This window comes from Aquarana catesbeiana, linkage group LG02 (assembly GCF_042186555.1).
Source record: "Aquarana catesbeiana isolate 2022-GZ linkage group LG02, ASM4218655v1, whole genome shotgun sequence".
NCBI lineage: Eukaryota > Metazoa > Chordata > Amphibia > Anura > Ranidae > Aquarana > Aquarana catesbeiana.
In genome coordinates, this window is record NC_133325.1 from 198,287,911 (window position 1) to 198,312,275 (window position 24,365).

The 24,365-nt window shown below is 43.1% G+C and overlaps 1 protein-coding gene across 1 annotated transcript in view; it reads left to right on the top strand.

Moving 5' to 3' along the window:
* Window positions 1-24,365, top strand: part of NUFIP1 (nuclear FMR1 interacting protein 1) — a 69,843-nt gene that overhangs the window by 40,693 nt on the left and 4,785 nt on the right. The window contains exons 9-10 of the mRNA XM_073614168.1: window positions 13,890-14,015; window positions 15,830-16,062. Of these exons, the coding sequence (XP_073470269.1) occupies window positions 13,890-14,015; window positions 15,830-16,062 (359 nt within the window). The remainder of the gene's footprint in view (window positions 1-13,889; window positions 14,016-15,829; window positions 16,063-24,365) is intronic.

Genomic DNA, 24,365 nt, shown 5'->3' on the forward strand with positions numbered 1-24,365 from the left:
AATGATGGTTAACAATAAAACAAAGTAACATTACAGTATAACAGTAAGACTTGCCATACCTGCAAAGCAAATACAATAAAACATAGTAAAAATAAAACATCCCAATCTGTGCCTAAAAAAACATATGCTGAAGGATGGGGGCAATCCGCCCCTAATGTTAGGAGCAAATAGCTCCTCCACCCCTGCCCCCATGCTTCAGCATATATGCTCTTCTTTTTTTTTTTTTTTTTTTTAACTGTGGTGGTGAAATCACCTCCGACAGCGCTGGAGTCACGGCTTTATGTATCGTGCAAACGCTGTTGCTGTCAAGATAAATAAACCTGCGCTGCAGCTGAATGGCATACCTGCTAAGCAAATGATGGTCAACAATAAAACAAAGTAACATTGCAGTATAACATACCATGCCTGCAAAGCAAATACAATAAAACATAGTAAAAATAAAACCAAGAGAGAACGATAGATATAGAACAATAGTGAGCGAACAGTAGATCGGACAGTGGAGAGGGAAAGGAAGAGAGAACAATAGAGAGAGAAGAAAAATACAACCACAACTATTTTTGGATTTTTTATTTTATATTTTTTGTGTTTGTGTGTTTTTTTTTTTTTTGTTTTTTTTTGTTTTTGTTTTTTTTCACTTTTTTAAAAACTGTAAACGTTGCAGATTAGGGTCTCTCAAAATGTGATGGCCTTCACATCTTTCAAGACCCCGAGACCTTATGTTAGTGTGCCTATGACTGTGGTGCTGTACCCTACGCTAATACTCAACTAGTGTGTGGTAGCGTTTGAAAGATTCACCAATGCAGAGACCAGGTTGGTCAGGACAGGAGGGACAATAAAAGCGGGTGTCACACCTACAGTGGGGACGGAAAGTATTCAGACCCCCTTAAATGTTTCACTCTTTGTTATATTGCAGCCATTTGCTAACATCATTTAAGTTCATTTTTTTCCTCATTAATGTACACACAGCACCCCATATTGACAAAAAAACACAGAATTGTTGACATTTTTGCAGATTTATTAAAAAAGAAAAACTGAAATATCACATGGTCTTCAGACCCTTAGCTGTGACTCTCATATATTTAACTCAGGTGCTGTCCATTTCTTCTGATCATCCTTGAGATGGTTCTACACCTTCATTTGAGTCCAGCTGTGTTTGATTATACTGATTAGACTTGATTAGAAAAGCCACGCACCTGTCTATATAAGACCTTACAGCTCACAGTGCATGTCAGAGCAAATGAGAATCATGAGGTCAAAGGAACTGCCTGAAGAGCTCAGAGACAGAATTGTGGCAAGGCACAGATCTGGCCAAGGTTACAAAAAAATTCTGCTACACTTAAAGTTCCTAAGAGCACAGTGGCCTCCATAAGCCTTAAATGGAAGATGTTTGGGGCGACCAGAATCCTTCCTAGAGCTGGCCGCCCGGCTAAACTGATCTATTGGTGGAGAAGGGCCTTGGTGAGAGAGGTAAAGAAGAACCCATAGATCACTGTGGCTGAGCTCCAGAGATGCAGTCGGGAGATGGGAGAAAGTTGTAGAAAGTCAACCATCATTGCAGCCCTCCATCAGTCGGGGCTTTATGGCAGGGAGGCCCGACAGAAGCCTCTCTTCAGTGCAAGAAACATGAAAGCCCGCATGGAGTTTGCTAAAAAAAAAACACCTGAAGGACTCCTAGATGGTGAGAAATAAGATTCTCTGGTCTGATGAGACCAAGATAGAACTTTTTGGCCTTAATTCTAAGCGGTATGTGTGGGAAAAAAAACAGGCACTGCTCATCACCTGTCCAGTACAGTCCCAACCGTGAAGCATGGTGGTGGCAACATCATGCTGTGGGGGTGTATTTCAGATGCAGGGACGGGACGACTGGTTGCAACCGAGGGAAAGATGAATGCGGCCAAGTACAGGGATATCCTTGACGAAAACCTTCTCCAGAGTGCTCAGGACCTCAGATTGGGCCGAAGGTTTACCTTCCAACAAGACAATGACCCTAAGCACACAGCTAAAATGAAGGAGTGGTTTCACAACAACTCCGTGACTGTTCTTGAATGGCCCAGCCAGAGCCCTGAATTAAACCCAATTCAGCATCTCTGGAGAGACCTAAAAATGGCTGTCCACCAACGTTTACCATCCAACCTGACAGAACTGGTGAGGATCTGCAAGGAGGAATGGCAGAGGATCCCCAAATCCAGGTGTGAAAAACTTGTTGCATCTTTCCCAAAAAGACTCATGGCTGTATTAGATCAAAAGGGTGCTTCTACTAAATACTGAGCAAAGGGTCTGAATACTTAGGACCATGTGATATTTCAGTTTTCTTTTCTCGGACATCACGGGACACAGAGCCACAGTAATTACTGATGGGTTATAGGGTATCACTAGGTATTGGACACTGGTCACACCCTAATCAGGAAGTTCAACCCCCTATATAACCCCTCCCCTTCCAGGGATACCTCAGTTTTTACACCAGTGTCTTAGGTGTTGGACGTGTAAAGATGTCCTGTGCTGAAGCTCCAAAAGGAATATTCTAAGATCCTATACTGGGGCAAGCCCGGCGACCGGATCCATTCAAAGTGTCTTTTCATGGCCGAATTGGATGGTACCCGGGCCTCGTGTCCGAAGAAACGAGGTTTTACCTGTAACGCTTCTCTTTTTAGAGAGCTGGACCCGCGGATCAGAAAATGGCTTTAAACTTCCTAATTTCTGGCGAGGTGCTTTACAGGCCCAGAACTGAAGGATCCCCCTACTGATGGGGGCCCCAGTCTCTGACGGTTTTTCCACAAACGGAGCCCACCGTGAGAGGCGAAGGCTGGGTCTGTGTAAACTGAACCCTGCGGCCTGGATAAGGTAAGAGGAGATTCCACAGAATTTTAATTCTAGTGGCTTTTCTCCTTTAAGGTGAATGCATGCTGTGCCTATTGTGACCACCGGGGGCTGCCAAGAGCACAAACCTTTTCATGTTTGATCTGTCTCAGCGTCCGCTGCATTAGCTCTTCCTCCAGCTCCAAAGGTAGATGCTGGGGGGTTTTCTCTGCTGGGATGGTCCCCCCAGGCTAGGGAAAGGCTCAGGTATGCTGTAAGGCGGGTGAGACCGCACTGTCACAGCCGCTGCCGCCGCCGCCACCGAAGCCGCATTGCGATGCAGGGCCCATCACTGCCGGCCTCCTCCTTATTCCCCCAACCCCAGCCTCCCTTCAGACTTGTCAGAAAGGGTCGGCTCGCGCGGGAAGCGCTCGTTTTTCAAAAACGAGGGGGGGGGAGGGGGGGCGGGGCGTCAGCACAGCGTCAGCGTGCCCAGACGCCCACAGTGCCAGAAAGCATGGCCATTTAAAGCACACTGTACAGGTGCTCTGAGCTTTGGAGAGACACAGAGCTGACAGTCGCATGTAAGGTGGGACACAGGCATTCCCCTAGGCTGCATTTACTAAAGAACACCGGACTGGGCATTTGGTAGCAAGGCTTTTAGCCAGACTACATCGCTCAGCAGTCAGTGTTCGCTTTTGATACCTCACACCTTGTTGCTTTGCACTATGGGTAGAAGAGGTTCAAGCACCCCAAGAACCAGAGGCACTAGGGGGTCTCGTTCAGGTTCTGAGGACCCCCTGTCTGCTACACCATCCCCTCCTGAGGGACCAGGGGCAGCTGGACAGGGAGAGCCATTGGGGTTAGGGGCTACATCTGCTGCCGGCACTTCAGCCCCTGTGTACATTACACAAGAAGTTTTTTCCTCAACCATTTCTGGATTAGAGAAAAAGCTAATGGCCGCGATTACATCTTCACGCAGTGAAAGAAAACGCACAAGGCCTTCCTCTGCTTCCCAAGACCCTCAGTCAGAGGAGCTCTGGGATAAAGGAGATGAATCCCTTTCAGAGGATCGGGATGGGACAGATGATTCCTCTTCGGAGGATTCAGGTGGAGAGCGACCCTCTGCGACTTCCCAAGAGGAGAAAGTCTTAGTGCAGATCCTCACTGGTTTGGTCCGCTCCACATTTAAGTTGTCCCTACCTGAAACTACTACAGAAACCTCTTCTGCTTTGGGGTCACTGAAACCTTTCCAAGCAGCACATGCTTTTCCTGTTCATAATTTACTTGAAAAGCTGCTTTATTCTGAGTGGGATCACCCAGATAAGCGATTTCTTCCGCCGAAAAAGTTTTCTACACTTTATCCTATGGAAGAAAAGTTTATTAAGAGGTGGGGAATACCGGCCATTGATGCGGCCATTTCCTCTGTAAATAGTAATCTGACTTGTCCTGTAGACAACGCTCAGATGCTCAAAGATCCTGTGGATAAAAAGATGGACTTCTTATTGAAAGATGTGTTCTCTTTAGCAGGATCAGTGGCCCAACCTGCAGTAGCAGCGATTGGAGTCTGTCAATACTTAAGAGACCATGTTAAACAGGTCATCAAAGTATTACCTGAACAGCAGGCCCAGGGGTTTGCTAACCTTCCTGCGGCTTTATGTTATGCATATTTATGTTTATGTTGATGCCATTAGAGATTCTATCGTGCAAACCTCTCGCCTCTTGCTTGGGTTGGTGCATATACGTAGAATCTTATGGTTGAAAAACTGGTCAGCCGAAGCACCATGTAAGAAGCTACTGGCTGGGTTTCCCTTCCGTGGTGAAAGGTTGTTTGGAGAGGACTTGGATAATTATATCAAGATGATCTCCTGTGGGAAAAGCACTCTCTTACCTGATAAGAAGAAGAGTAAGCGTCCCTCTTTTAAACTGACTCTTTCCCCAGCGCCAGGGGCATCAGCCTCCAGGCAGCCACGAGGGTCTCCTCCGTATGGGGCAAGAAACAAGAGTCAACCCCAGGGACACAAGAAATCCTGGGGGAAAAGGTCTTCTAAGCAAGACACTAAGACCTCTTCATGAAGGGGCGCCCCGCTTGCTCGAGTGGGGGGAAAGACTGCTGCAGCTCTCAGGGCCCTGACAGAAGGACTTCCAGGACAGATGGGTGATCTCCACGGTAACCTTAGGGTACAGACTGGAGTTCCAAGAATGTCCCTCTCCTCGTTTCCTCAGATCAGGTGTTCCCAGAAAGCCAGAAGAGAAGCAGTCGCTCCTTCTAGCGATAAAGCGACTTTTGTCGCAAGAGGTCATTGTGGGGGTTCCCACAAAGGATCAAGGATTGAGACTTTGTTCCAATCTTTCTATGGTCCGAAAACCAAATGGGGACGACAGACCCATTTTGGATTTGAGAGATCTGAAACGATTCCCAAGGATGCAGTCCTTTCGTTTGGAATCAATTCAGACAGTAATCTCCGTCCTGCAGGGAGGAGAATTTCTGATATCAATAGGCATCAGAGATGCAGGCCTATATGTGCCCAGTTTTCCTGCTTAACTGAAGTGTCTGCAGGCAAAGATCACTGCTCTAAGGGAGCTGATTCTGACAGTCAGGGCCAAGAAGGGTCTTTCTGTCCGCCTTTGTATAAGGCTGCAGGGGAAGATGTTGGCTTCATTCGAAGCAGTTCCCTATGCGCAGTTCCAAGCAGAACTGTTGTAACACAGTATTCTGTTGACCTGGAACAGGAAGGTGCAGGCATTAAACTTTCCAATGCACCTATCGCATGCGATGCATCAGAGCCTCAGTTGATGGCTCATACCCGAAAACCTACAGAAGGGGAAATCCTTCCTACCGGTTGCCTGGGATCCTCTTGCAGGCAGGACGGATGCGTTGGTGATTCCGTGGCATCGGCTCTCACCGATTTATGCATTCCCTCCCATTCTGCTACTGCCACGGCTCCTTCGCAGACTCAGGCAAGAAGGGAAGTCGGCACTTCTGGTGACCCCCGTTTGGTCCAGAAGAACCTGATAAGCAGAAATAGCAGGGATGATGGTGGGTTCCCGGTGGACCCTACCGATACACCCAGACCTGTTAGCTCAAGGTCCGGTGTTCCAGCCTGCCTCACAAATGCTAGATTTGACGGGTGGGCTATTGAATCCCACGTTCTGAAAAATCGTGGGCTTTCAGGTCCTGTCATATCTACCTTGATCAAGGCAAGGAAGCCAGCTTCCAGAATGATTTATCATAGTGTCTGGAAAGCTTATGTATCCTGGTGTGAATCCAGGGGTTGGCATCCCAGGAAATATGTCATAGGTAGAAATCTGGATTTTCTACAATTAGGATTAGAGATGAAGCTGGCCTTGAGTACCATCAAGGGCCAGGTGTCGGCCTTATCAGTGTTGTTTCAACGGCCGCTTGCTTCGCATTCTCTGATCCGAAACTTTATACAGGGGGTGATGCGTCTTAATCCTCCGGTTAAGGCGCCCCTAAACCCCTGGGACTTGAACTTGGTTCTATCGGTGTTACAAAAACAACCTTTTGAACCAATACGTCAGATTCCTTTGGTCTTACTGACGAGGAAACTAATTTTCCTGGTAGCTATCTCTTCTGCTAGAAGAGTATCAGAAATAGCAGCTCTTCCCTGTAAAGAGCCTTACTTGATTATACACAAGGATAGAGTGGTACTGCGCCCTCATCCTAGTTTTTTTACCGAAGGTGGTTTCAGATTTTCATCTAAACCAAGACATTGTGCTACCTTCCTTTTTTCCAGAACCTTGTTCTTCGGAAGAAAGGTCATTACATTCTTTGGATGTAGTAAGAGCAGTCAAGACCTATCTGGAGGCAACTGCTCAGATTCGCAAGACGGATGTCTTGTTCGTGCTGCCGGAGGGTCCCAATAGAGGACAGGCAGCGTCAAAAGCGACCATTTCTAAATGGATTCGACAGTTGATTATTCAAGCTTACGGTTTGAAACGGAAGGTTCCCCCGTTTCAGATCAAGGCACATTCCACAAGGGCTATTGGTGCTTCTTGGGCAGTGCATCACCGGGCCTCTATGGCTCAGATCTGCAAGGCCGCAACCTGGTCTTCAGTTCATACATTCACCAGATTCTATCAGGTGGATGTGAGAAGGCATGAGGATATCGCCTTTGGGCGTAGTGTGCTGCAGACAGCGGTACAAGGTCCTCAGGTCTGATAGCACCCTACTTGGTTGTGATTCCCCCCCCTCAGTTGGCATTGCTTTGGGACATCCCATCAGTAATTACTGTGGCTCTGTGTCCCGTGATGTCCGAGAAAAGAAAATAGGATTTTTTATTACAGCTTACCTGTAAAATCCTTTTCTTTCGACGGACATCACGGGACACAGAGGTCCCGCCCCTCTTCTAATACACCTATACTGCTTTGCTACAAAACTGAGGTATCCCTGGAAGGGGAGGGGTTATATAGGGGGTTGAACTTCCTGATTAGGGTGTGACCAGTGTCCAATACCTAGTGATACCCTATAACCCATCAGTAATTACTGTGGCTCTGTGTCCCGTGATGTCCGTCGAAAGAAAAGGATTTTACAGGTAAGCTGTAATAAAAAATCCTATTTTTTCTTTTTTAATAAATCTGCAAAAAAGTCAACAATTCTGTGTTTTTCTGTCAATATGGGGTGCTGGGTGTACATTAATGAGGAAAAAAATTAACTTAAATGACTTTAGCAAATGGCTGCAATATAACAAAGAGTGAAACATTTAAGGGGGTCTGAATAATTTCTGTCCCCACTGTAAATCGGCGTTTACTGCAAACACAACATCTTCTTTGGGGTGTACTTGGGATAGGGGTACCAGGGAGGACATAAGGAAAATGCCTCTCATGCAGCCGGCTCACTGCATTTGCGTTGGGAAGTTGGGCAAGATCACCATCTGGAAACAGAAGGGCTCTGACTATCTCTTTCTGGATTTTAAGGAAGGATCCAGTCCATCCTGAAGCTTTGTATAGCACAAAAGTGTTCAGCAAAGCCTATTGAAATAAATAGACAGACCCCTTTTTGTACCAGCGTCTGGCCTTAAGGGCAATTGGGTACGGTGCCAACAACTGGTCGTTGAGGTCCACCCCTCCCATGTTAAGGTTGTATTCGTGTACACGGAGGGGTTTCTCCACAACACCAGTCGCTGTAGGAATTTGGACTGCCGTGTCTGCGTGAAGCAAGGACAGAATGAAAACATTCCGTGAATCCCTCCACTTCACTGCTAACAAATTATTACACTTTAAGCAGGCTCTCTCCCCTGTCTAAGTCGGGATTCTACAAGCCGTGGGGGAAGCCCTGGCGATTAGATCGCACAGCGCCAATTCCATAATCAAAAAGGCGACTAAAAAGTGGCACGCTCGTGTAATAGTACTAAGTATAAAATTGATGCGCTTTAAATAAATAGTGCACAATATGCTGCTGCGACTAAGCTTAAATCCAGGAATAAAAAATGCATACATGTGAATAAAATAAATACATAATTATGGTGCTAATACATGTGTTAAAATTGCCAAAAAAAAAAAAAAATGCCAAAAAAAAAATCTTCAAATTGGTGATGTGACGGTTAGTATAAATAAAATAATAATGACACTCTGAGTACAATGTCCAGGCAGAGATAAATAGTGGGAGAAAGTAAAAATAATTAAACAGTTCCTTCCCTTAATCCAGATTGATTGACTCACTGGGTTAGATCGTTTGTATCAGGATATTTCGTTTTTCTTGCATCCCACTTCAACAATTATACTGCTGGTGATTCGGCTCTCAGGATAAAGGTTTTATGCAAAGCAAGCAAAGAAAAAATAGATCATTGTGCAGTGAACTTACTAGATAGTACATAAGCAAAACAGAGACAAGAGATACACTCACAAACTCCCGGTCTATTAGAAGCATTCAAATAAGCAGATTGCAGTCAGCCGCTGTGGACGAGGTTTCCCATAGAGAAACAGCTGCTGTTAACCTTCAGGTGTATTGCAGCACTGAACGTCCTAAGCTCCTCCCACACGTTACATCACTGACACGTGACTTTTGAAACGCTCGTGTAATAATTGTCCACGTACAAGTGGTACCCCTTTCCGAATAAGGGTGACACCAAGTCCAACACTATCTTCCCAGCGCTCCCTATGTAGTCTGGGCAGTTCTCCTCCGGCACTATGTGACTATCTTTTCCTGCGTAAACCATAAAACTATATGTATAGCCACTATGTATAGCCTGTGGCCCTGTCACGGGGCTTATACATCTAGACCCCGTATCTGGCACGTTTGCTGGGAAGATACTGTTTAATACACCAGCGTGTAGAAAACTTAATCAGGGACTCGTCAATGCAGACGACTTGATCGGGAGTAAACAAGGCTGCAAAACGTTGATTCAAGTGGTTTACGAGGGGCCTAATTTTGTAGAGCCGATCGTATCCAGGGTCACCCCGAGGACGACAGAGTTCATTGTCATTGAAGTGCATGACCGCAAGATCTGTTCGTATCGTGTCCTGGTCATGGAGGCAGAGTACACAGGCGTATGTTGAATTTAGTCAGTGGACCAGTATGACCGCAACTCACTCTTTTTAGTTAGGCCCAGGAAGGTCTTAAATTAAATCTCTGGCAAGGGTCAGCTGGGGATTAGCGGCGATGAATTGACCAGCATACAAATTGCTTTGGTCCACAATAGATCTATAGAGATCTTCCGTTGCAGTTATGTGTTTTGTAAGTAACACTGATCAATTGATATTGCACTTGGGTGGGCTGGGCGGAGGGGCTAAACACAGGTGCTAGCAGGTATCTGGGCTGATCCCGCTAACACTGCGTTTTTGGGAACCCTAAACTGCTGGGGACGCTAGTATAGATCTGATCAGATCAGGTATCGATCCGTTCAAACACTATACTACTAAAGGGAGGTGTATGGTGCGTGGGTGTGTGTTATCGCTACTGGCACTAATCTGACGCTGCCTGGGCAAAGCAGAACCTATCTGACACTAAAACCTAACTTTGATCACCCGCCGGGTGATCAGGGGGTTAAACCTTTATTGGGTAAAATACGGCGGGTGCCCTGACGCTATAACAAAAAATCTAGCTAAACTGCGTCACCCGTGACACCTATACAGTGATCACAGATGACGGGGTAATCAAGGGACACAAATGACACCAGTACAGCGATCAAAAAAAATCTGATTGCTGTACTGGGTGACACAGTGACAGGTGGTGAAGAGGTTAACTGGGGGGGGGGGGGGGGGAATGATCGGAGGGGTGAATTGTGTGCCTACATGACCTGGTGTCAGTGTAGTGTTGGTGCAACTCACTCTGTGATGTCTTCTCTCCCTGGTCTGGAACGGAAAAGACCGACACAAGGAGAGATGACGTCACTTCCCCTGTCAGTGTTTACACTTACACGACAGGGGAAGGATCTCATTCGTCAGGACCGATCACCAGGTCCAGGCCATATATCATTGGCCTGGGCCTGGGGATTGATCAGTTACTTATCGAATCTGATGGTCGTGGCTGGCGGGGGGGGGCGCACGCGTGACGTATAGCTACAACGCTTCGCGCAGCCGGACCAACCTGCCGCAGTATAACTGTGGCGGCTGGTCTGGAACCAGTTAATGAATAATTTAATTCCTGAAAATTAATCAAGTCTCTTGGGATATATATCCCCAGATACTTAATTGCCTCCTTTTGCTATTTAAAGGGAAATCCTTCTGAAGAAGTACCTGAATTTTTATCTGTTAATGACACATTCAACATTTCTGATTTGTCATAATTAACTTTAAAATTACTTACTCTTCCAAACCGCTTGAATTCCTATATAAGATTTGGTATTGTTACTATTGGATTGGTGACATATATTAACAAATCGTCCGCATATACTGCCATTTTATATTCTTTTCCTTTTAACATTTATCCCTTGACTATCCCCATTTCTCTCTATTGCTGTAGAAAGATGTTCCATCAGGTGTAACAATGGGTACAAGGGGCATCCTTGTCAGGTGCCATTTGATATTTCTACATACTCGGAGAGCATTCCATTTGTTCGTATTTTCACCCTGAGATTGGAATATAATGCCATGATCTTTTGAACCATTTTAGGTCCAATCTCTAGTTGAATTAAAGTTTCTTCCAGGAACAGCCATCCCACCCCATCAAATGCTTTCTCAGCATCTACCGACAAAAGACATGTTGGGATGGCGGTCTTTTGGGTGTATTCTACCAATGTACATGTTTTTATTATGTTGTCCCTCATTTCTCTCCCCATTGTAAAACCGGCTTGATCTAAGTTTATATCTTTGGCACCTATTCTACCTAATCTATTTGTGATAATTTTGGAATATAACGTATGTCTATATTTGTGAGGAAAATTGGGCGATAGTTACCACATAATGTGTGGTCCTTTTCTGGCTTAGGAATTAGTGAATTATGAGCTTCCATACTTTTGTGGTGCAAAAACTTGCGAGGCCGATATGGAACCTTGCATTTTTGGATGACACGGCAAGCTGTGTTCAGACAGTGATTTTTAGATGTATTCCTGAGTCCATGCAGTGATGTTAATCACTGAATCATGCCTGTTTTTAATGCAATACTGTCTAAAGGCCTGAAGATTACAGGCATCCAGTATTGTATTTCGGCCTTGTCCCTTGCGCACATAGAATTCTCTGGTGTCTTAGAATCTTTAAATATATGTCTACAGTACATAATTTCAAAAGTGTTATTCAACCCACAGAAGTAAAATCAGTTTATTTATGCAGTAAAGCATGCTTGTTCTATTCACTGTGTAACCTAAGGGGTTAATTCTCCGCATTATGTAAAAAGGCTGTTTGATCCGGTCTTCTCTGATCCTCCCTTTCTTCCATAGTCCCAAATTCATCTCCTGATAGTATAGAACAGGGATATGCAATTAGCGGACCTCCAGCTGTTGCAAAACTACAAGTCCCATTATGCCTCTGCCTCTGGGTGTCATGCCTATGGCTGTCAGAGTTTTGCTATGCCTCATGGGACTTGTAGTTCTGCAACAGCTGAAGGTCCACTAATTGCATATCCCTGGTATAGAGGCACTCTGCACATGCTCAGTTTGGTGTGTATTGCTAGAGTTTTTTTATTTTTTTATTTTTTTCTGGGAGGGTGCATGTGATCAGCATTGTCCAGACAGAGGGTCGGGGATCATACAGCCTCATAGGACAGTCAGTGTAAAATAAACTCCTCCTACAAGCTTTAACCAGTGCTCAGTCGGACACTGATAGAAGTCACAAGACTACTAATATGCTGAGGAGAAAAGGTATTCAGCAGTTTATATTTTCTAAAATAATTGCATTTCCATGTTCTGTGTACTGTGGGAGACCAGGTATAGTGAATGCAGGCTCCTGGGTTTAGTAACACTTTTAATTTTACAGTGAAGAACATTATTCTGAAAGTGTTTAATGATTTTTAGATGCAGCTTTTCACAGATTGGTGAATGTCTGCCCATCTTTACTCTGACTCTCTCCAAGATGCTCTTTTTTTTATAACCAAGTTTGTTACTGTTAATGTTAGTTGCAAAATATACTTCCAGCTCTTCCTTGCTAGTACCACTTACTTTGCCAGCTTTTTGTTGCCCTGTCCCAACTTTTTTGAGACGTGTTGCTTCCATCAATTTCATATTTACCTTTTATTTATTTAAATTTTTTTTCAGTTTAAACATTTAATGTTTTCTTGTTGTGAATAAAATATGGGTTCATAAGATCTGTAAGTCATTGCATTCTGTTTTCTATATAGATTTTACACATCGTCCAAACTTTTTGGAATTTGGGTTCCAAAGCAAGTTTATCCCTACATTCTACCAGAATGTCAAATTTACAAATTCGGTAAATCACATAATTTTAACGCCAGGGAATAATTGAATCGTATGCCGAGGCTGATTTACTTAAAGTAGAACTATGGTCAAAACTTTTTTTTTTTTTTCATTTTGGATAGAGAAAAGGAGGGCTATAACTCCTGCCAGAATTTTTTTTTTTTTTTTTTTTTTTTGCCATCTGTGTCCCATTGTGGAGTTTTACCTTCACTTCCTGTCCTATAGCCAAACAGGAAGTGGGAGGAAATCCCAGCAAATAAATGTAATTCTTTGGGGACCCCCAGCTCACCAGAACTAGTGTCCCCATTGGAAGATTTCCCCTCTATTACTTCTCTGGGAATAACCCAACATCTGGGATTTTCTTTACTTTCGCTTTCAATGATAATAAACGGGACAAATAGGGGGAATTTCCCTAATGTGGACACAGACAGCAATAACAACTGACAGGGGTTCTAATCCTTCTGCACTCTATCCTAAACTAAAAAAAAAGTTTTGCCTTTAGTTATACTTTAAAAAATAACTAAATAAAAAAACCTAGAGAATGGATATACCGCAAGCATACATTTGGCTTGTGTGGTTGCATGTTAGTGCCCACACCCAATATTTCGCTCATATGTGATTGTGAATCAAGAACCCACCAAATCAATCATATATATGGTGTTGTCCTAGTTCACCATGCTCCTGCTTTTTTTTTTTTTTTAAATGAGCTGAAATAAAATGGAAAAATGACTGACCTGCCATGCAATGAAACAGATGTATATCTAACTAAAATTAGTAGTATATAGTAGTAGTCATTGGCGTCTGTGTTCCCAGCACCAGTGTATTGATTCTCATACCCTTACATGTGCTTCGGCTTGGCTTGTGCAATATGGTATCCCTCCATTTATGTTCTTTGAGGATTTTTACATACGAAGGTTTACAGTCTTCTCCTCTAGCATTTTTTAATAGAATATACTTCTCCAAAATGCAACTCCCTGGTTCCCTCCCTTTGCTTAGTGGACTACCTGCCTCACGTTTGTTCTACAAAACCTTCTTGGTCCTTGTGCCTGGCGCCTATGTAACCCACACTCTCTGTTTATGACATTAAGTGCTGCTCAACGATGGCTGCAGGGGGAAATGCATTTTGGGTAGGTACGCAGGGACAATCTTTATTTTAAAGCATTCAGATGTTCTAGTTTGCACCATCATATCCAGAGCTAACAAAACCTTTTTGTTAATTTTATCCATGAGTTGTTATATCACATTTAGAATTCTTTTTTTTTTTCTGTCTATTCTCATCCTCAGAGTCTGACAGTGGTGAAGAACAAACAAAAAATTGTTTAACTGTCGTTCCGAGGCAGGTGACATCCGGACTGAGTAATCTCATTGCTAGTTATGGGAGTGCATCAGACAGTGACAGCGAACCTGACGGTATGCTTATTACTCTCTCATTTTCCACTGATCAACCAAATAAGGTGGAATAATAAGTCTTATCGTTTGTGTTGAGGTGTTTGATTAAACAAAGGCTACATCACGTGTGTGTGTGTGTGTGTTTTGTTTTTTTACTTTGTTTTATGCACACATTTTATCAAGGATATATGACAATGTGGTCAGGTAACATGCTGTTAGTGGCAGTTCACCAGGTGATTAGTGGAGTTTTATATCTGCTCAAAAAAACATAGGAGTACATTAATAATAATCATATTCTACAGGATTTATATAGCACCAACAGTCAGAGCAGTGCTTTACAATGTGAGGGCAGACAGTACAGTTACAATACAATTCAATACAAGAGGATTCAGAGGGCTCTGCTCGTTTGGAGCTTGCACTCTAGGAGGGGGAGGGTCAAGTGATACAAAAGGTAGTGACTGTAGGGGAAGACATCATAGCTATTCCAAGATTATTCCATTTATTCAGTCATAACGGATCATTGGTGCACCTGATGCTGGGCTAACTGTCTAGACCCTGTGCAATTTTAAAATTGGGAAGACAGAAATAAATGGGATAATCTCCAAATTACAGCGATGTACCCCTAGGTGTTGTAAACTTAAAGGATAAGTTCACCTTTGGGAACATGTTACATGTTCCCAATGCTGCAGCCACTGCCTGCTGACCGTGGCAGCAGTACTGGGAGACGTTCACCCATACTAGCTGACACTGTTTGAAAAACAGCGCAGCCGTGAGGGGCTCTGCCCAAACACAGCTCTTTGTGTCTGAATGAAATACAACCCCAAACATCCTTTGCAGCTGTCGGCTTGTAGTTCTCAATGAACTACGATGGCGCTGTGGAGCGCTGTGGTAGTTCATTGAGTCTTCCTGCCGGGGAGTATCGGCTTACCCATATGGGATGTACAGGTAAGCAGATACACTGACAGTGTGCAGGAGACTTGCATTACATCAGTGATCTGCTGATCGCTGGTGCAATGCTTTCCAGGCTCCTACTACAAAAAATAATAAATGCACATTATTTTTTTTAAAGTGAACTTATCTTTTAATGAGAATCTTTTTTTTTTTTTTTTTTTTCTCCGGGTTATACAACAAACTACTGACTATTTTATATGTGTAATGCACACAGTTGATCTTTTGAACGTGTCTGCCATGCATTGGCTCCCTCTGCTGGAACTTTTATATCCACACATCACTAGATGGCTTATATTGCCATTTTGTTTAATGAGATTGCATTATAACATGCATTAACAATTGTAAATTGTTTTCTGCTCTGTCTAAACCAATAATGGTTAATTTGTCTTTTATTGGGTAATGTGCCTATTGCTTCTTACAGTAGAGGTTTTCTAGTTTTTTTTTTTTTTACCTTTTTTTGATTTGTTAATGCATCTAGACAATAAATAAGTTTCACATGGGGGAAATTGTGAAGCCTAAAAACTTCCACCTAAGTGGGTGAATGGGTACATCTTAAATTCATTATCATCCTCCTCCTCCTCCTCCTCATAATTCATGCAGGATAGATGTTATTCCACAAGCAAGCAAACTGTGATCATGATCTGCACTTCATAAGAAAGTGTCATGCAGGGTGGGCATATATCTGAAACAAATAGGTTCCTGCTGTCCAAGTTTTCTATTTGCTTACAAGGTCCCAGGTCCCAAGGTGTTATTTTTGTGTTTGCAAATGACATGACATTAGCTTTTGTTTCTCTTTTGTTGTTTAATCCTAAATTTTGCATTTGCTTTCTATTTCTATCATATTGAACTGTTTTGCTAAACTCTGCCCTTATGTTCTGTTTCAGAACTCCCCCTTAAGACCGTGGCTAAAGCTTTAGAAGACAACAAAGCAATTCTTGCAAAGGATCCACAAAAAGTGTTTCCTAAAGCAGCAAGTCTAAAAACTGAACAGGCCATTAAGACATCACACATGGATTCTCAAAACAGGCCACCACATAATAGAGGTCAGGCCAATTATAGACAAACCATGTCACAGAAATCAACCGGAGCCAGAAATCGACCTACTCTTCTGGAAATGGTAACTGCAATTGTTCTGCATTACTTGCATGTCTGATTGTGTATTACAACTTGTCCTGGACATCCTAGAAGAATACACTCACACATTTCCTTTTTAAATTGTACTACTTTCATTCCTTTATATGTCCAAGCACTGTTGAAGCAAGCATTGCCTTCTGTAGACACTTCTGTTTTTAAAAATCATTTGTTGTATATTTGTTCAGGAGAAGTATAAAGACATAAAGAAACCTGTACCAAGAGTAATATGAAGGCTTCCATTGCTGACTTCTTTCTGAATATGCAACTTGTCTGGCAGCAGTACTTTATGAATCATAGATCAAGAACAAGCATGCAGAATGTCATAACACCTGATCTGCATAGACATAGTGACTGAAAAGAAATTTGAAGTTACAGGATCAGCATTGGCAGGCAACTAGCATTTTCAGAAGCAGATATTGGCAATGGCAGCCTACATATCTCTCTCAAAACAAGGTTCCTTTAGCCCTCATTCACAAGGGAATACTGCTCTGTACATCTGTGTAGGGATGCGCAGGTGTTCAGTGCAGACAGCCTGCTAAATCAATGACAGCCAAACCTTTCAAAAATGTTCCAAGTGCATCAACAACTGTACATCCTTGCAGGACCAAAACAATGAACAGAATGCAGTCTGAACATTATAACGCACACCAAAGTACATTCAACCCAGGTTCACACTGTAGCGATGTCAGACATCGTATGTGATTCGCACCTGCACTGCTGTGCCGATCACATGCGATGTCTGTGCAGTGCAAGTTAAGTCATACAGTTGTATGGCTGAATTTGCATTAGATTTGCATAAAAAAAAAGGTGCAGGGACTTTTTTTTTTTCCCCCCCTGCACTGGAATCGGATTGCATGGGTGTTCTCACCCATGTGATCTGATTCCCGTCCGAATCCACAGTTCGCACTGCGATCTATGAACCAATCTGGGGGTGTCGTTAACATTGTATTGACACCCGCAGTGGAACCTAGGCTCACAGTGAGAGATACAGTGTGTGTATATGTGTGTGTGTGTGTGTGTGTGTATGTGTGTATGTATGTGTATGTATGTGTGTATATATATATATATATATATATATATATATATATATATATATATATATATATATATATATACTGTCATTGGTGGCAGTGCGTGGTGGGCAGCTGGAGTGTGCAGCACTTGAGATAAGTAGAGTTGGGAAAAGCAGAAAATACATAAATTCAGAAGAAGAGTAAACAGTAGGGTAAAGGAGGAGGAAATGGCCTTTAGGGACACTAGAGCAAGGCAGCCATATAGATTGTAGAAATGAGACTAATCTAACACAGAATGGTGAGGGCAAAAAAAATGCAACAGTCACACATGCCTTGAAAGCTAAGACCACAGCAGTGCTAAAGCATTGTATCACTACTATAAAACAATAATGGATGTTTTTTTTACAGAAAAGATGTGGCCATTGGCAGAAGGATCTCACTGCAACTGTGTTTTGCTTTAAAGTGGGCCATGGGGTTTTGTGAACGGCTGAACTATATAAACATACATGAGCACACTGTATATGCTATATGGTACATGGGATTCAAAAGTAGAAATTCCCCTTTAAGGACTCCTCACCCCACTTATATGCCACATTTGGCATGTCATTTTTTTTGGGGGGGGGTTACTCGTTTTGACAGGTACCTAGCTCCCACTTCCACTCGGGCCACCTAGGCGACTTGAGCGGAAGTTCTCCCCTCCCTGCAATCTTCTGGGGCGCATCACAGGTCCCAGAAGATTGCCCAGCCATTGAGGCATAGCATGACTTGCGCATCCTGGCTGTAAGGCTTTCACAGCCAGGTGCCCACACTTGTGATACCCGAGAGGAAGAGAATTGAGGATTCAGGCGGTCGCTTAGCTGGTTTTTAGGACAGGTGATTGTGTGTTCATTAAGCCAGCAGCTAAAATTTTCGAATGTGTATTGCTTCCTTTTTTTTTTTTTTTTTTTTTTTTTATACTTATGACTGCTTATTTAAGCTATTGGCATTCCGTTTGTTGTAGCAGATGTCCATGCACTGCTGGATGAGTGATGCACATGCTAAATGATAAAGTTGGTGTGTCCTTTTTTTCCTTATTTACTTTACTTGTAAGGGTAGCAATTGCACTCTGTGTGTGAGATAAATGTCCAGGTGCTTACTCACAAAGAAATCCAAACAAATCTAAGGAGGTTTAGGGGCACTCAGGGTGTTGAGAGTTGCAGAGGTGATAGAGCAATGCAGCACCATTTTATTGTCATTTCAATGGAGCTTAGTCCATCTTTCTCAAGATTGGTACACTGAGCTCCAACAAAACATGACAATAAAATGCTGCTGCTAGGATCTATCTCCTCTTCAAGACTTGTGAGTGCCTCTATACATTTTTTTGGATTTGTCTTCAAATGTAGCCCTTATAGTATAAATTACATTGTAATAATTAGCATCTGCATTTTTCCCTGCTCTCTATTTTGCGCAGTAATTGTGCTTGAGTTAAAACAAATAGTGTGCATATCTTACATCTGAGTGTCTTGGGATTTGTCCAGATATAGCTTACAAATTTCTTTTTGAGTTGTATAAAGGGCGGTTTTGTGTGTGTGTGTGTGTGTGTGTGTGTGTGTGTGTGTGTGTGTGTGTGTGTGTGTGTTTTTGTTTGTTTTTTTTTTTCCTGGAAACTGTCTACATTTTGCTTATGTGGGTGGGTAGTTGGTTAAAAATGCTAGAAATGGGTTGCCAGATCTGTTCATACTCTAAGTTGATATTGACTAAGATTTTGTATAATATGAATGATTTCAACACAATATTAGGATTTTTTTTTTTTTTCCCCCTGGCTCTATCCATTTCTGGTGATACAGCAGTGATAAGACAGCCTGCAGACTACTAGTTTGTAATGGAGATTGTGCGCCTAGTTAAGGAAGTATTACTGGAGAGTCTGAATTGGTCATTCATAAATGATGGAATGTCTCCATGCCTAGACTTGTTAGAGTTGAATATGTCAGCAGCTGTGGGATTTTGACCATATTCATAGAAATCTAAATATTAATTTGATATGGAAGCTGATGTGGTTTTATTATTGATTATTAAATCTACACATTTTTTTGTGTGTGTGTCTTTACCTTCATGGCTGTTTAAAATGGTTGTATACCCCTCTTTCACTTTTCTTACCTGTAGGTAAAATTAATATCTCGTAAACCTGTACGGTTTCCGAGATACATTCACCTTGCATGCAGCCGCTGACGTCAGCGGCACATGCACTATGAAGGTCCGGCAGATGCTGCCAGAAAATCGGAGCTCCTTGCACATGCACGGTAGTGACGCCATCGCGGCTCCGGCCACTCACAGCGGCGGAGTCGCAAACCCGGAAGAAACGCAGAGGGAACATGTCTGCTTCCTCAGCGGAGCCGATGCTTCGTTTAATGTATTTCATAATGAGCTAGTATGCAGTGCATACTAGCTCATTATGCCTTTGCCTTACAGGTGTTTTTTTTTTTTTTTTTTTTTGCGGGCATACAACTGCTTTAAGGCACGTTTATGATATATGTTCCATGACATTGAACGCTGTACCAAGTGGTACTCCCCATTTAGAACCTGAATGTCTGGAATGTAGAAGGCTTTATATTCACACAAGACCTGCATAGCATTTACCCAGGATTCACACATTTGAATTCCATTTGAAAAATGTGTGTATCCTGGGTGAAATGTGTTTGAATCTTGTGTAAAAACATTTTATGAATAGACCTCTTATTTTTTTCTATTTGTAATGTATTAAGAGGTCACTTCCTCTTCTGTGTTTTGTACCAACTTTTTTCTGTCATAGCTCTCCACACACTGTCTTTTTTTTTTTCCCAACAAAGTTTTTTATTGTGAATCAGAATACATACAAGTCATGTCATTTGCACGTATTTATACATGTATACATTGCAATGTAATTGTACGTGATATAAAAATAGTTACATATATAAGTGGTCTGTAGTACATTTCTTCTGATGTTTTCTTTTGTTATTATCTTTTAATATAGGGTATAATTATAGTATTTTCATTGAGGAAAGGTATTTCTCCAGTGCATAGAAATTTATATTGGTCATGAGCAGGTTTCCGAGTCCTGTAGCCATCGATCCCATATTCTATTGTATTTGTCAGGGCAGCCTCTATTGATGTATATCACCCGTTTATATGGGAGTGTCCCATTTACCTCTGCTTTCCATTCTTTAGTCTCGGGTGGTAGGGGACGCATCCATTTCCTAGCTATTATCTTTCTGCATGAGAACAGGGTCTCCTGTAAAAATACCTTGGTGTATTTTTCCAGTGGGTTTGGGAACACACCCAACAGGCATTGTTTGGGGTCCAGTGTCACAGGTGAGCCCATGTTGTCATGAAGGAAGGTCACTATCTGTTTCCATAGGCCTTGTATCTGAGGGCATGACCAGAGGAGATGGTAGAACGAGCTCTCCGGGGACCTACACATTGGGCACAGTGTTGGACAGTTGTGTTTGTATCTGGCTATCCTATGCGGAGTTAGGTATGTACGGTGTATTATATTTAATTGTGTCAACCTGTCTGACAGTTTGGGAGATACCTCCTTACATGTATCCAGTGCTTCTTCCCATTCCTCATCTTCTAGGTTACCCAGATCCCTTTCCCAGCGGGACTTGAGACCGTATATTATTTTTGTGGCTATTGGGATAGTGAGCATATTGTAGAAACAAGATATTAATTTTTTTGGGTCTGTGTCTTTTATGATTGCTATTAGGGGATTGGGGGTTGACTGTGGTGGGGGTTGCGGGAATTGTGCCTGTAGTGCGTGTCTCAATTGGAGAAATCTGAATACCATATTGTTGGCTAGATGGAATTCCTCCTTAAGGGTGTCAAAGTTTTTAAGGGTTCCGTTTGACCAGACATGATGTAAGTAGAGTATACCCCTCTCCAGCCAAGGTTTCGGGTCGTGAATATTATGGAGTTCTTGTAGGTCTCTGTTGCACCATAAGGGAGTGAAGTCGTTGTGTCTAGGTATATTGAGTTTGCTGTTTGCAAGTTCCCAGATGCGTCTGTATTGATACAACAAGGATGTTTTGTGTGTGTTGCCTTCGTTGGTCTTAGTGCCCACAGTGATAGCGTATATGGAATCTGAGGTTCCTTGGGCCCATTGTGGGCAGATTAGCATCCGAAATCTTTCACTGTCCACCTTATCTATATGGTATAGTTGGGAGAGTTGGGACGCAATATAGTAGTGATTAAGGTCCGGAAGTGCTGTACCCCCCCTGTCTGTTGGGTTTTTGAGGGTTTGCCATGCAATCTTATGTCTATTTTTTCCCCACACAAAGGGCTTGAGAAGGGACTCCATTATTTTAAAGTGTTTTAGAGGTATATATGTTGGGGTGTGCCAGAGTATGTATAATATTTTGGGGAGTAGTATCATTTTTATGAGGTTAATGCGGCCCCATACTCCTAAGGGTAGTCTAGTCCAAGATTGTGTTTTAGTTTTAATAAGGGAGTATAATGGTTTAATGTTTAGTGTTATGTAGTCTGCTGGATTTTTAGAAGTATTTATTCCTAAGTATTTGATTGTGTCTACTCTTTGTAATGGTAGGGTGGCTTGGAATTCCGTGGGTGGGAAAGTGTCTAATGGTAGGATTTGGGATTTCCCCCAGTTTATTTTGAGGCCCGAGAATTTCCCAAAACGTTCAATCGTTTGGAGAGCCTGGTGGAGGGAAGGACCTGGGTCCGCCAGATAAAGTAGTGTGTCATCAGCGTACATGCTGATTTTTTCTGTGAGGGTTCCAGTTTTTAATCCTATGATCTCTGGGTCTGTCCGGATAGATACAGCCAGTGGTTCCGCAGCCAGAGCGTACAGCAGTGGGGACAATGGGCAGCCCTGTCTCGTGCCTCTGTGGAGGTCGAACTTCTGAGACGGCCATCCACTTGCCACCACTCTGGCCGTGGGGTTCTGGTATAGTAATTGCACCCATTGGATAAAGTTTGGACCAAAGCCATATCGCTCAAGACAGCACCAAAGGTATCCCCACTCGACCGAGTCGAAGGCCTTAGCAGTATCGAGGGTGACTATAACTCTTGTGCCTACGTTCTCATGTGTGGCCTGCAGGTTTATAAATAATTTCCGTAGGTTAAAGGAAGTGTTACGTCCCGGCATAAAACCTGCCTGGTCAGCATGTATAAGGTTGAGTATCACTTGATTGAGTCGCATGGCTAGAATTTTGGCCAGAATCTTAATATCAGCCTGTAATAAAGAGATAGGGCGGTAGGATTCCGGGTGACCCAAGTCCTTGCCCGGTTTAGGTATCAAGACAATTGTGGCCTCACCCATAGAGGGTGGGAGGGTGAATTGTTGAAACATGACATTATAGAGGGTAAGCAGTTTGGGAGTGATTATTTCATTATAATGTGAGTAGAATTCTATGGGTAGCCCATCTGAGCCAGGGGATTTAGATTTGGCAAAGCTTGCGATTGCGGCGTCTATTTCTTCTTTAGTGAGAGGGGCCTCTAAAAGTTCCCTTTGTTCAAGTGTAAGTTGAGGGAATGCTACTCCTTCCAGGAAGGAGATCATATCATCTGGTCCCTCTTGGGTCCTGGAATTGTATAAGTCCACAAAGAATTCCCTAAATTTGGATGACACAACAGGAGGATCAGTGATTTTTTGCCCCTCTGGGCTATGCAGTGCAATTACCACTGGGGGTTTGTCCTCATTTCGAGCTAGAAACGCCAAAAGTTTTCCAGCTCTCTCACCCTGCTCAAAATATTTCTGTTTGGCAAAAAATAATTTCTGTCTTGCTTTTTCGTATTGGAGTTGGTTCATGATCCTAGATTGTAGTTTTAAGTGGGAGGCATTAGCTTGGGATGGGTCATTTTGATATATGTGTTCTATGCGTGAGAATTCAGTCTCCGCCCTCTCATATAGATCTGATGAGTTTGCTTTGATCTTATTGATGCGAGTTATTAGGGTGGCCCTGGCGTGTATTTTAAAAGTTTCCCATACTATCGGAAAAGAAGCAGTGTTTGTGTTATCCCGAAAGAAGGTCTCCCATTCGGCCGACAAGTCGTCATCTTCTGGCAACAACGTCAGCCAGAATGGATTAAGGCGCCATGAAGTTGGTGGTTTGTCTACATGGAAGGCGAGGGTGATCCAGTATGGAGCATGGTCCGAGAGCAATCTAGGACCAAACTCTGTCTCAAGGAGACGTGCTAACAGATTGTGGGATATGAAAATAAAGTCAATTCTTGACATGGTATTGTGTGTTGCTGAGAAGCAGGAGTATTTACGCGTGTGCGGGTGTTTATGTCTCCAGGTGTCCATCAAGTAAAAAGGTGAGAAAAGCCTGGCAAGTTTAGTATCTCTGGGGGGATTTGTAGCAGGTGGAGTTGGTCTCAGTCTGTCCAGTTCCTCATTGAGTGTGCTATTGAAATCTCCCATCCATACTGTCTGAGCTGATGGGTATCTTGCTATAAAGGAGAGTCCCTCTAGTAGTATGGAAGTGGAAAATGGGGGAGGGACATAGACAGCTAGGATCAAAAAGGGTTCCCCGTGTAATTTAGCGGATATAAATATAAATCTACCTTGTGAATCAGTGTGTAGTTCGCATAATTCAAAGTGCACTGTTTTTGCGATAAGTACCGAGACGCCTCTCGAGTGTGATGTATGGGTCGAGTGGAATGCCCAACCCACCCATGGGCGACGCAGTGTCATCTGAAGTCTCCCCTCAATGTGGGTCTCCACCAGGGTCACCACATCCGCTCTTTGCTTTTTAATAAATGCGAGGGCTGCCGCCCGTTTAATCTTATCACGTAATCCCCTCACGTTCCATGTAAGGAACTTCAGTGATATTTTAGGCATTGTTGTTTGTGCTTATATTTTAGTGTGTTAATGTAGCTTTTAGCCCCATTGTAGCGGGACGGTGTAGGAAGGTTAAACAATAGGGGTGCGTAATATAGCATATTGTATTTGTCCAGTGAACACCCGATGGGACCGGGACGTGCTGGTGTTGTGGACGTAGCAATTAAAGTGCGCACGTTTAAGTCTAGTTTTTCAGCTTCCCTTTTCCACTCTCCCCTCCCAGCAACGTCCCCCGCCCAGTCAGTGCCAGCCTGTGTCAGTAACAGATTTTTCTTTTTGCTTTGGCATCTGGTAGCGTAGTAAAGGAAGAAATAATAAAAGAGCAATAAATAAAATAAGACGGATTTCTGTGCACCCAGCCTGAGGCTCCCTTTCCTTAAAATAAATAGAACAGAGAGTATCGGACTTCTAATATATCTGCGGTATAACATGCTATGGGTAGCGATTGGGTGCCAG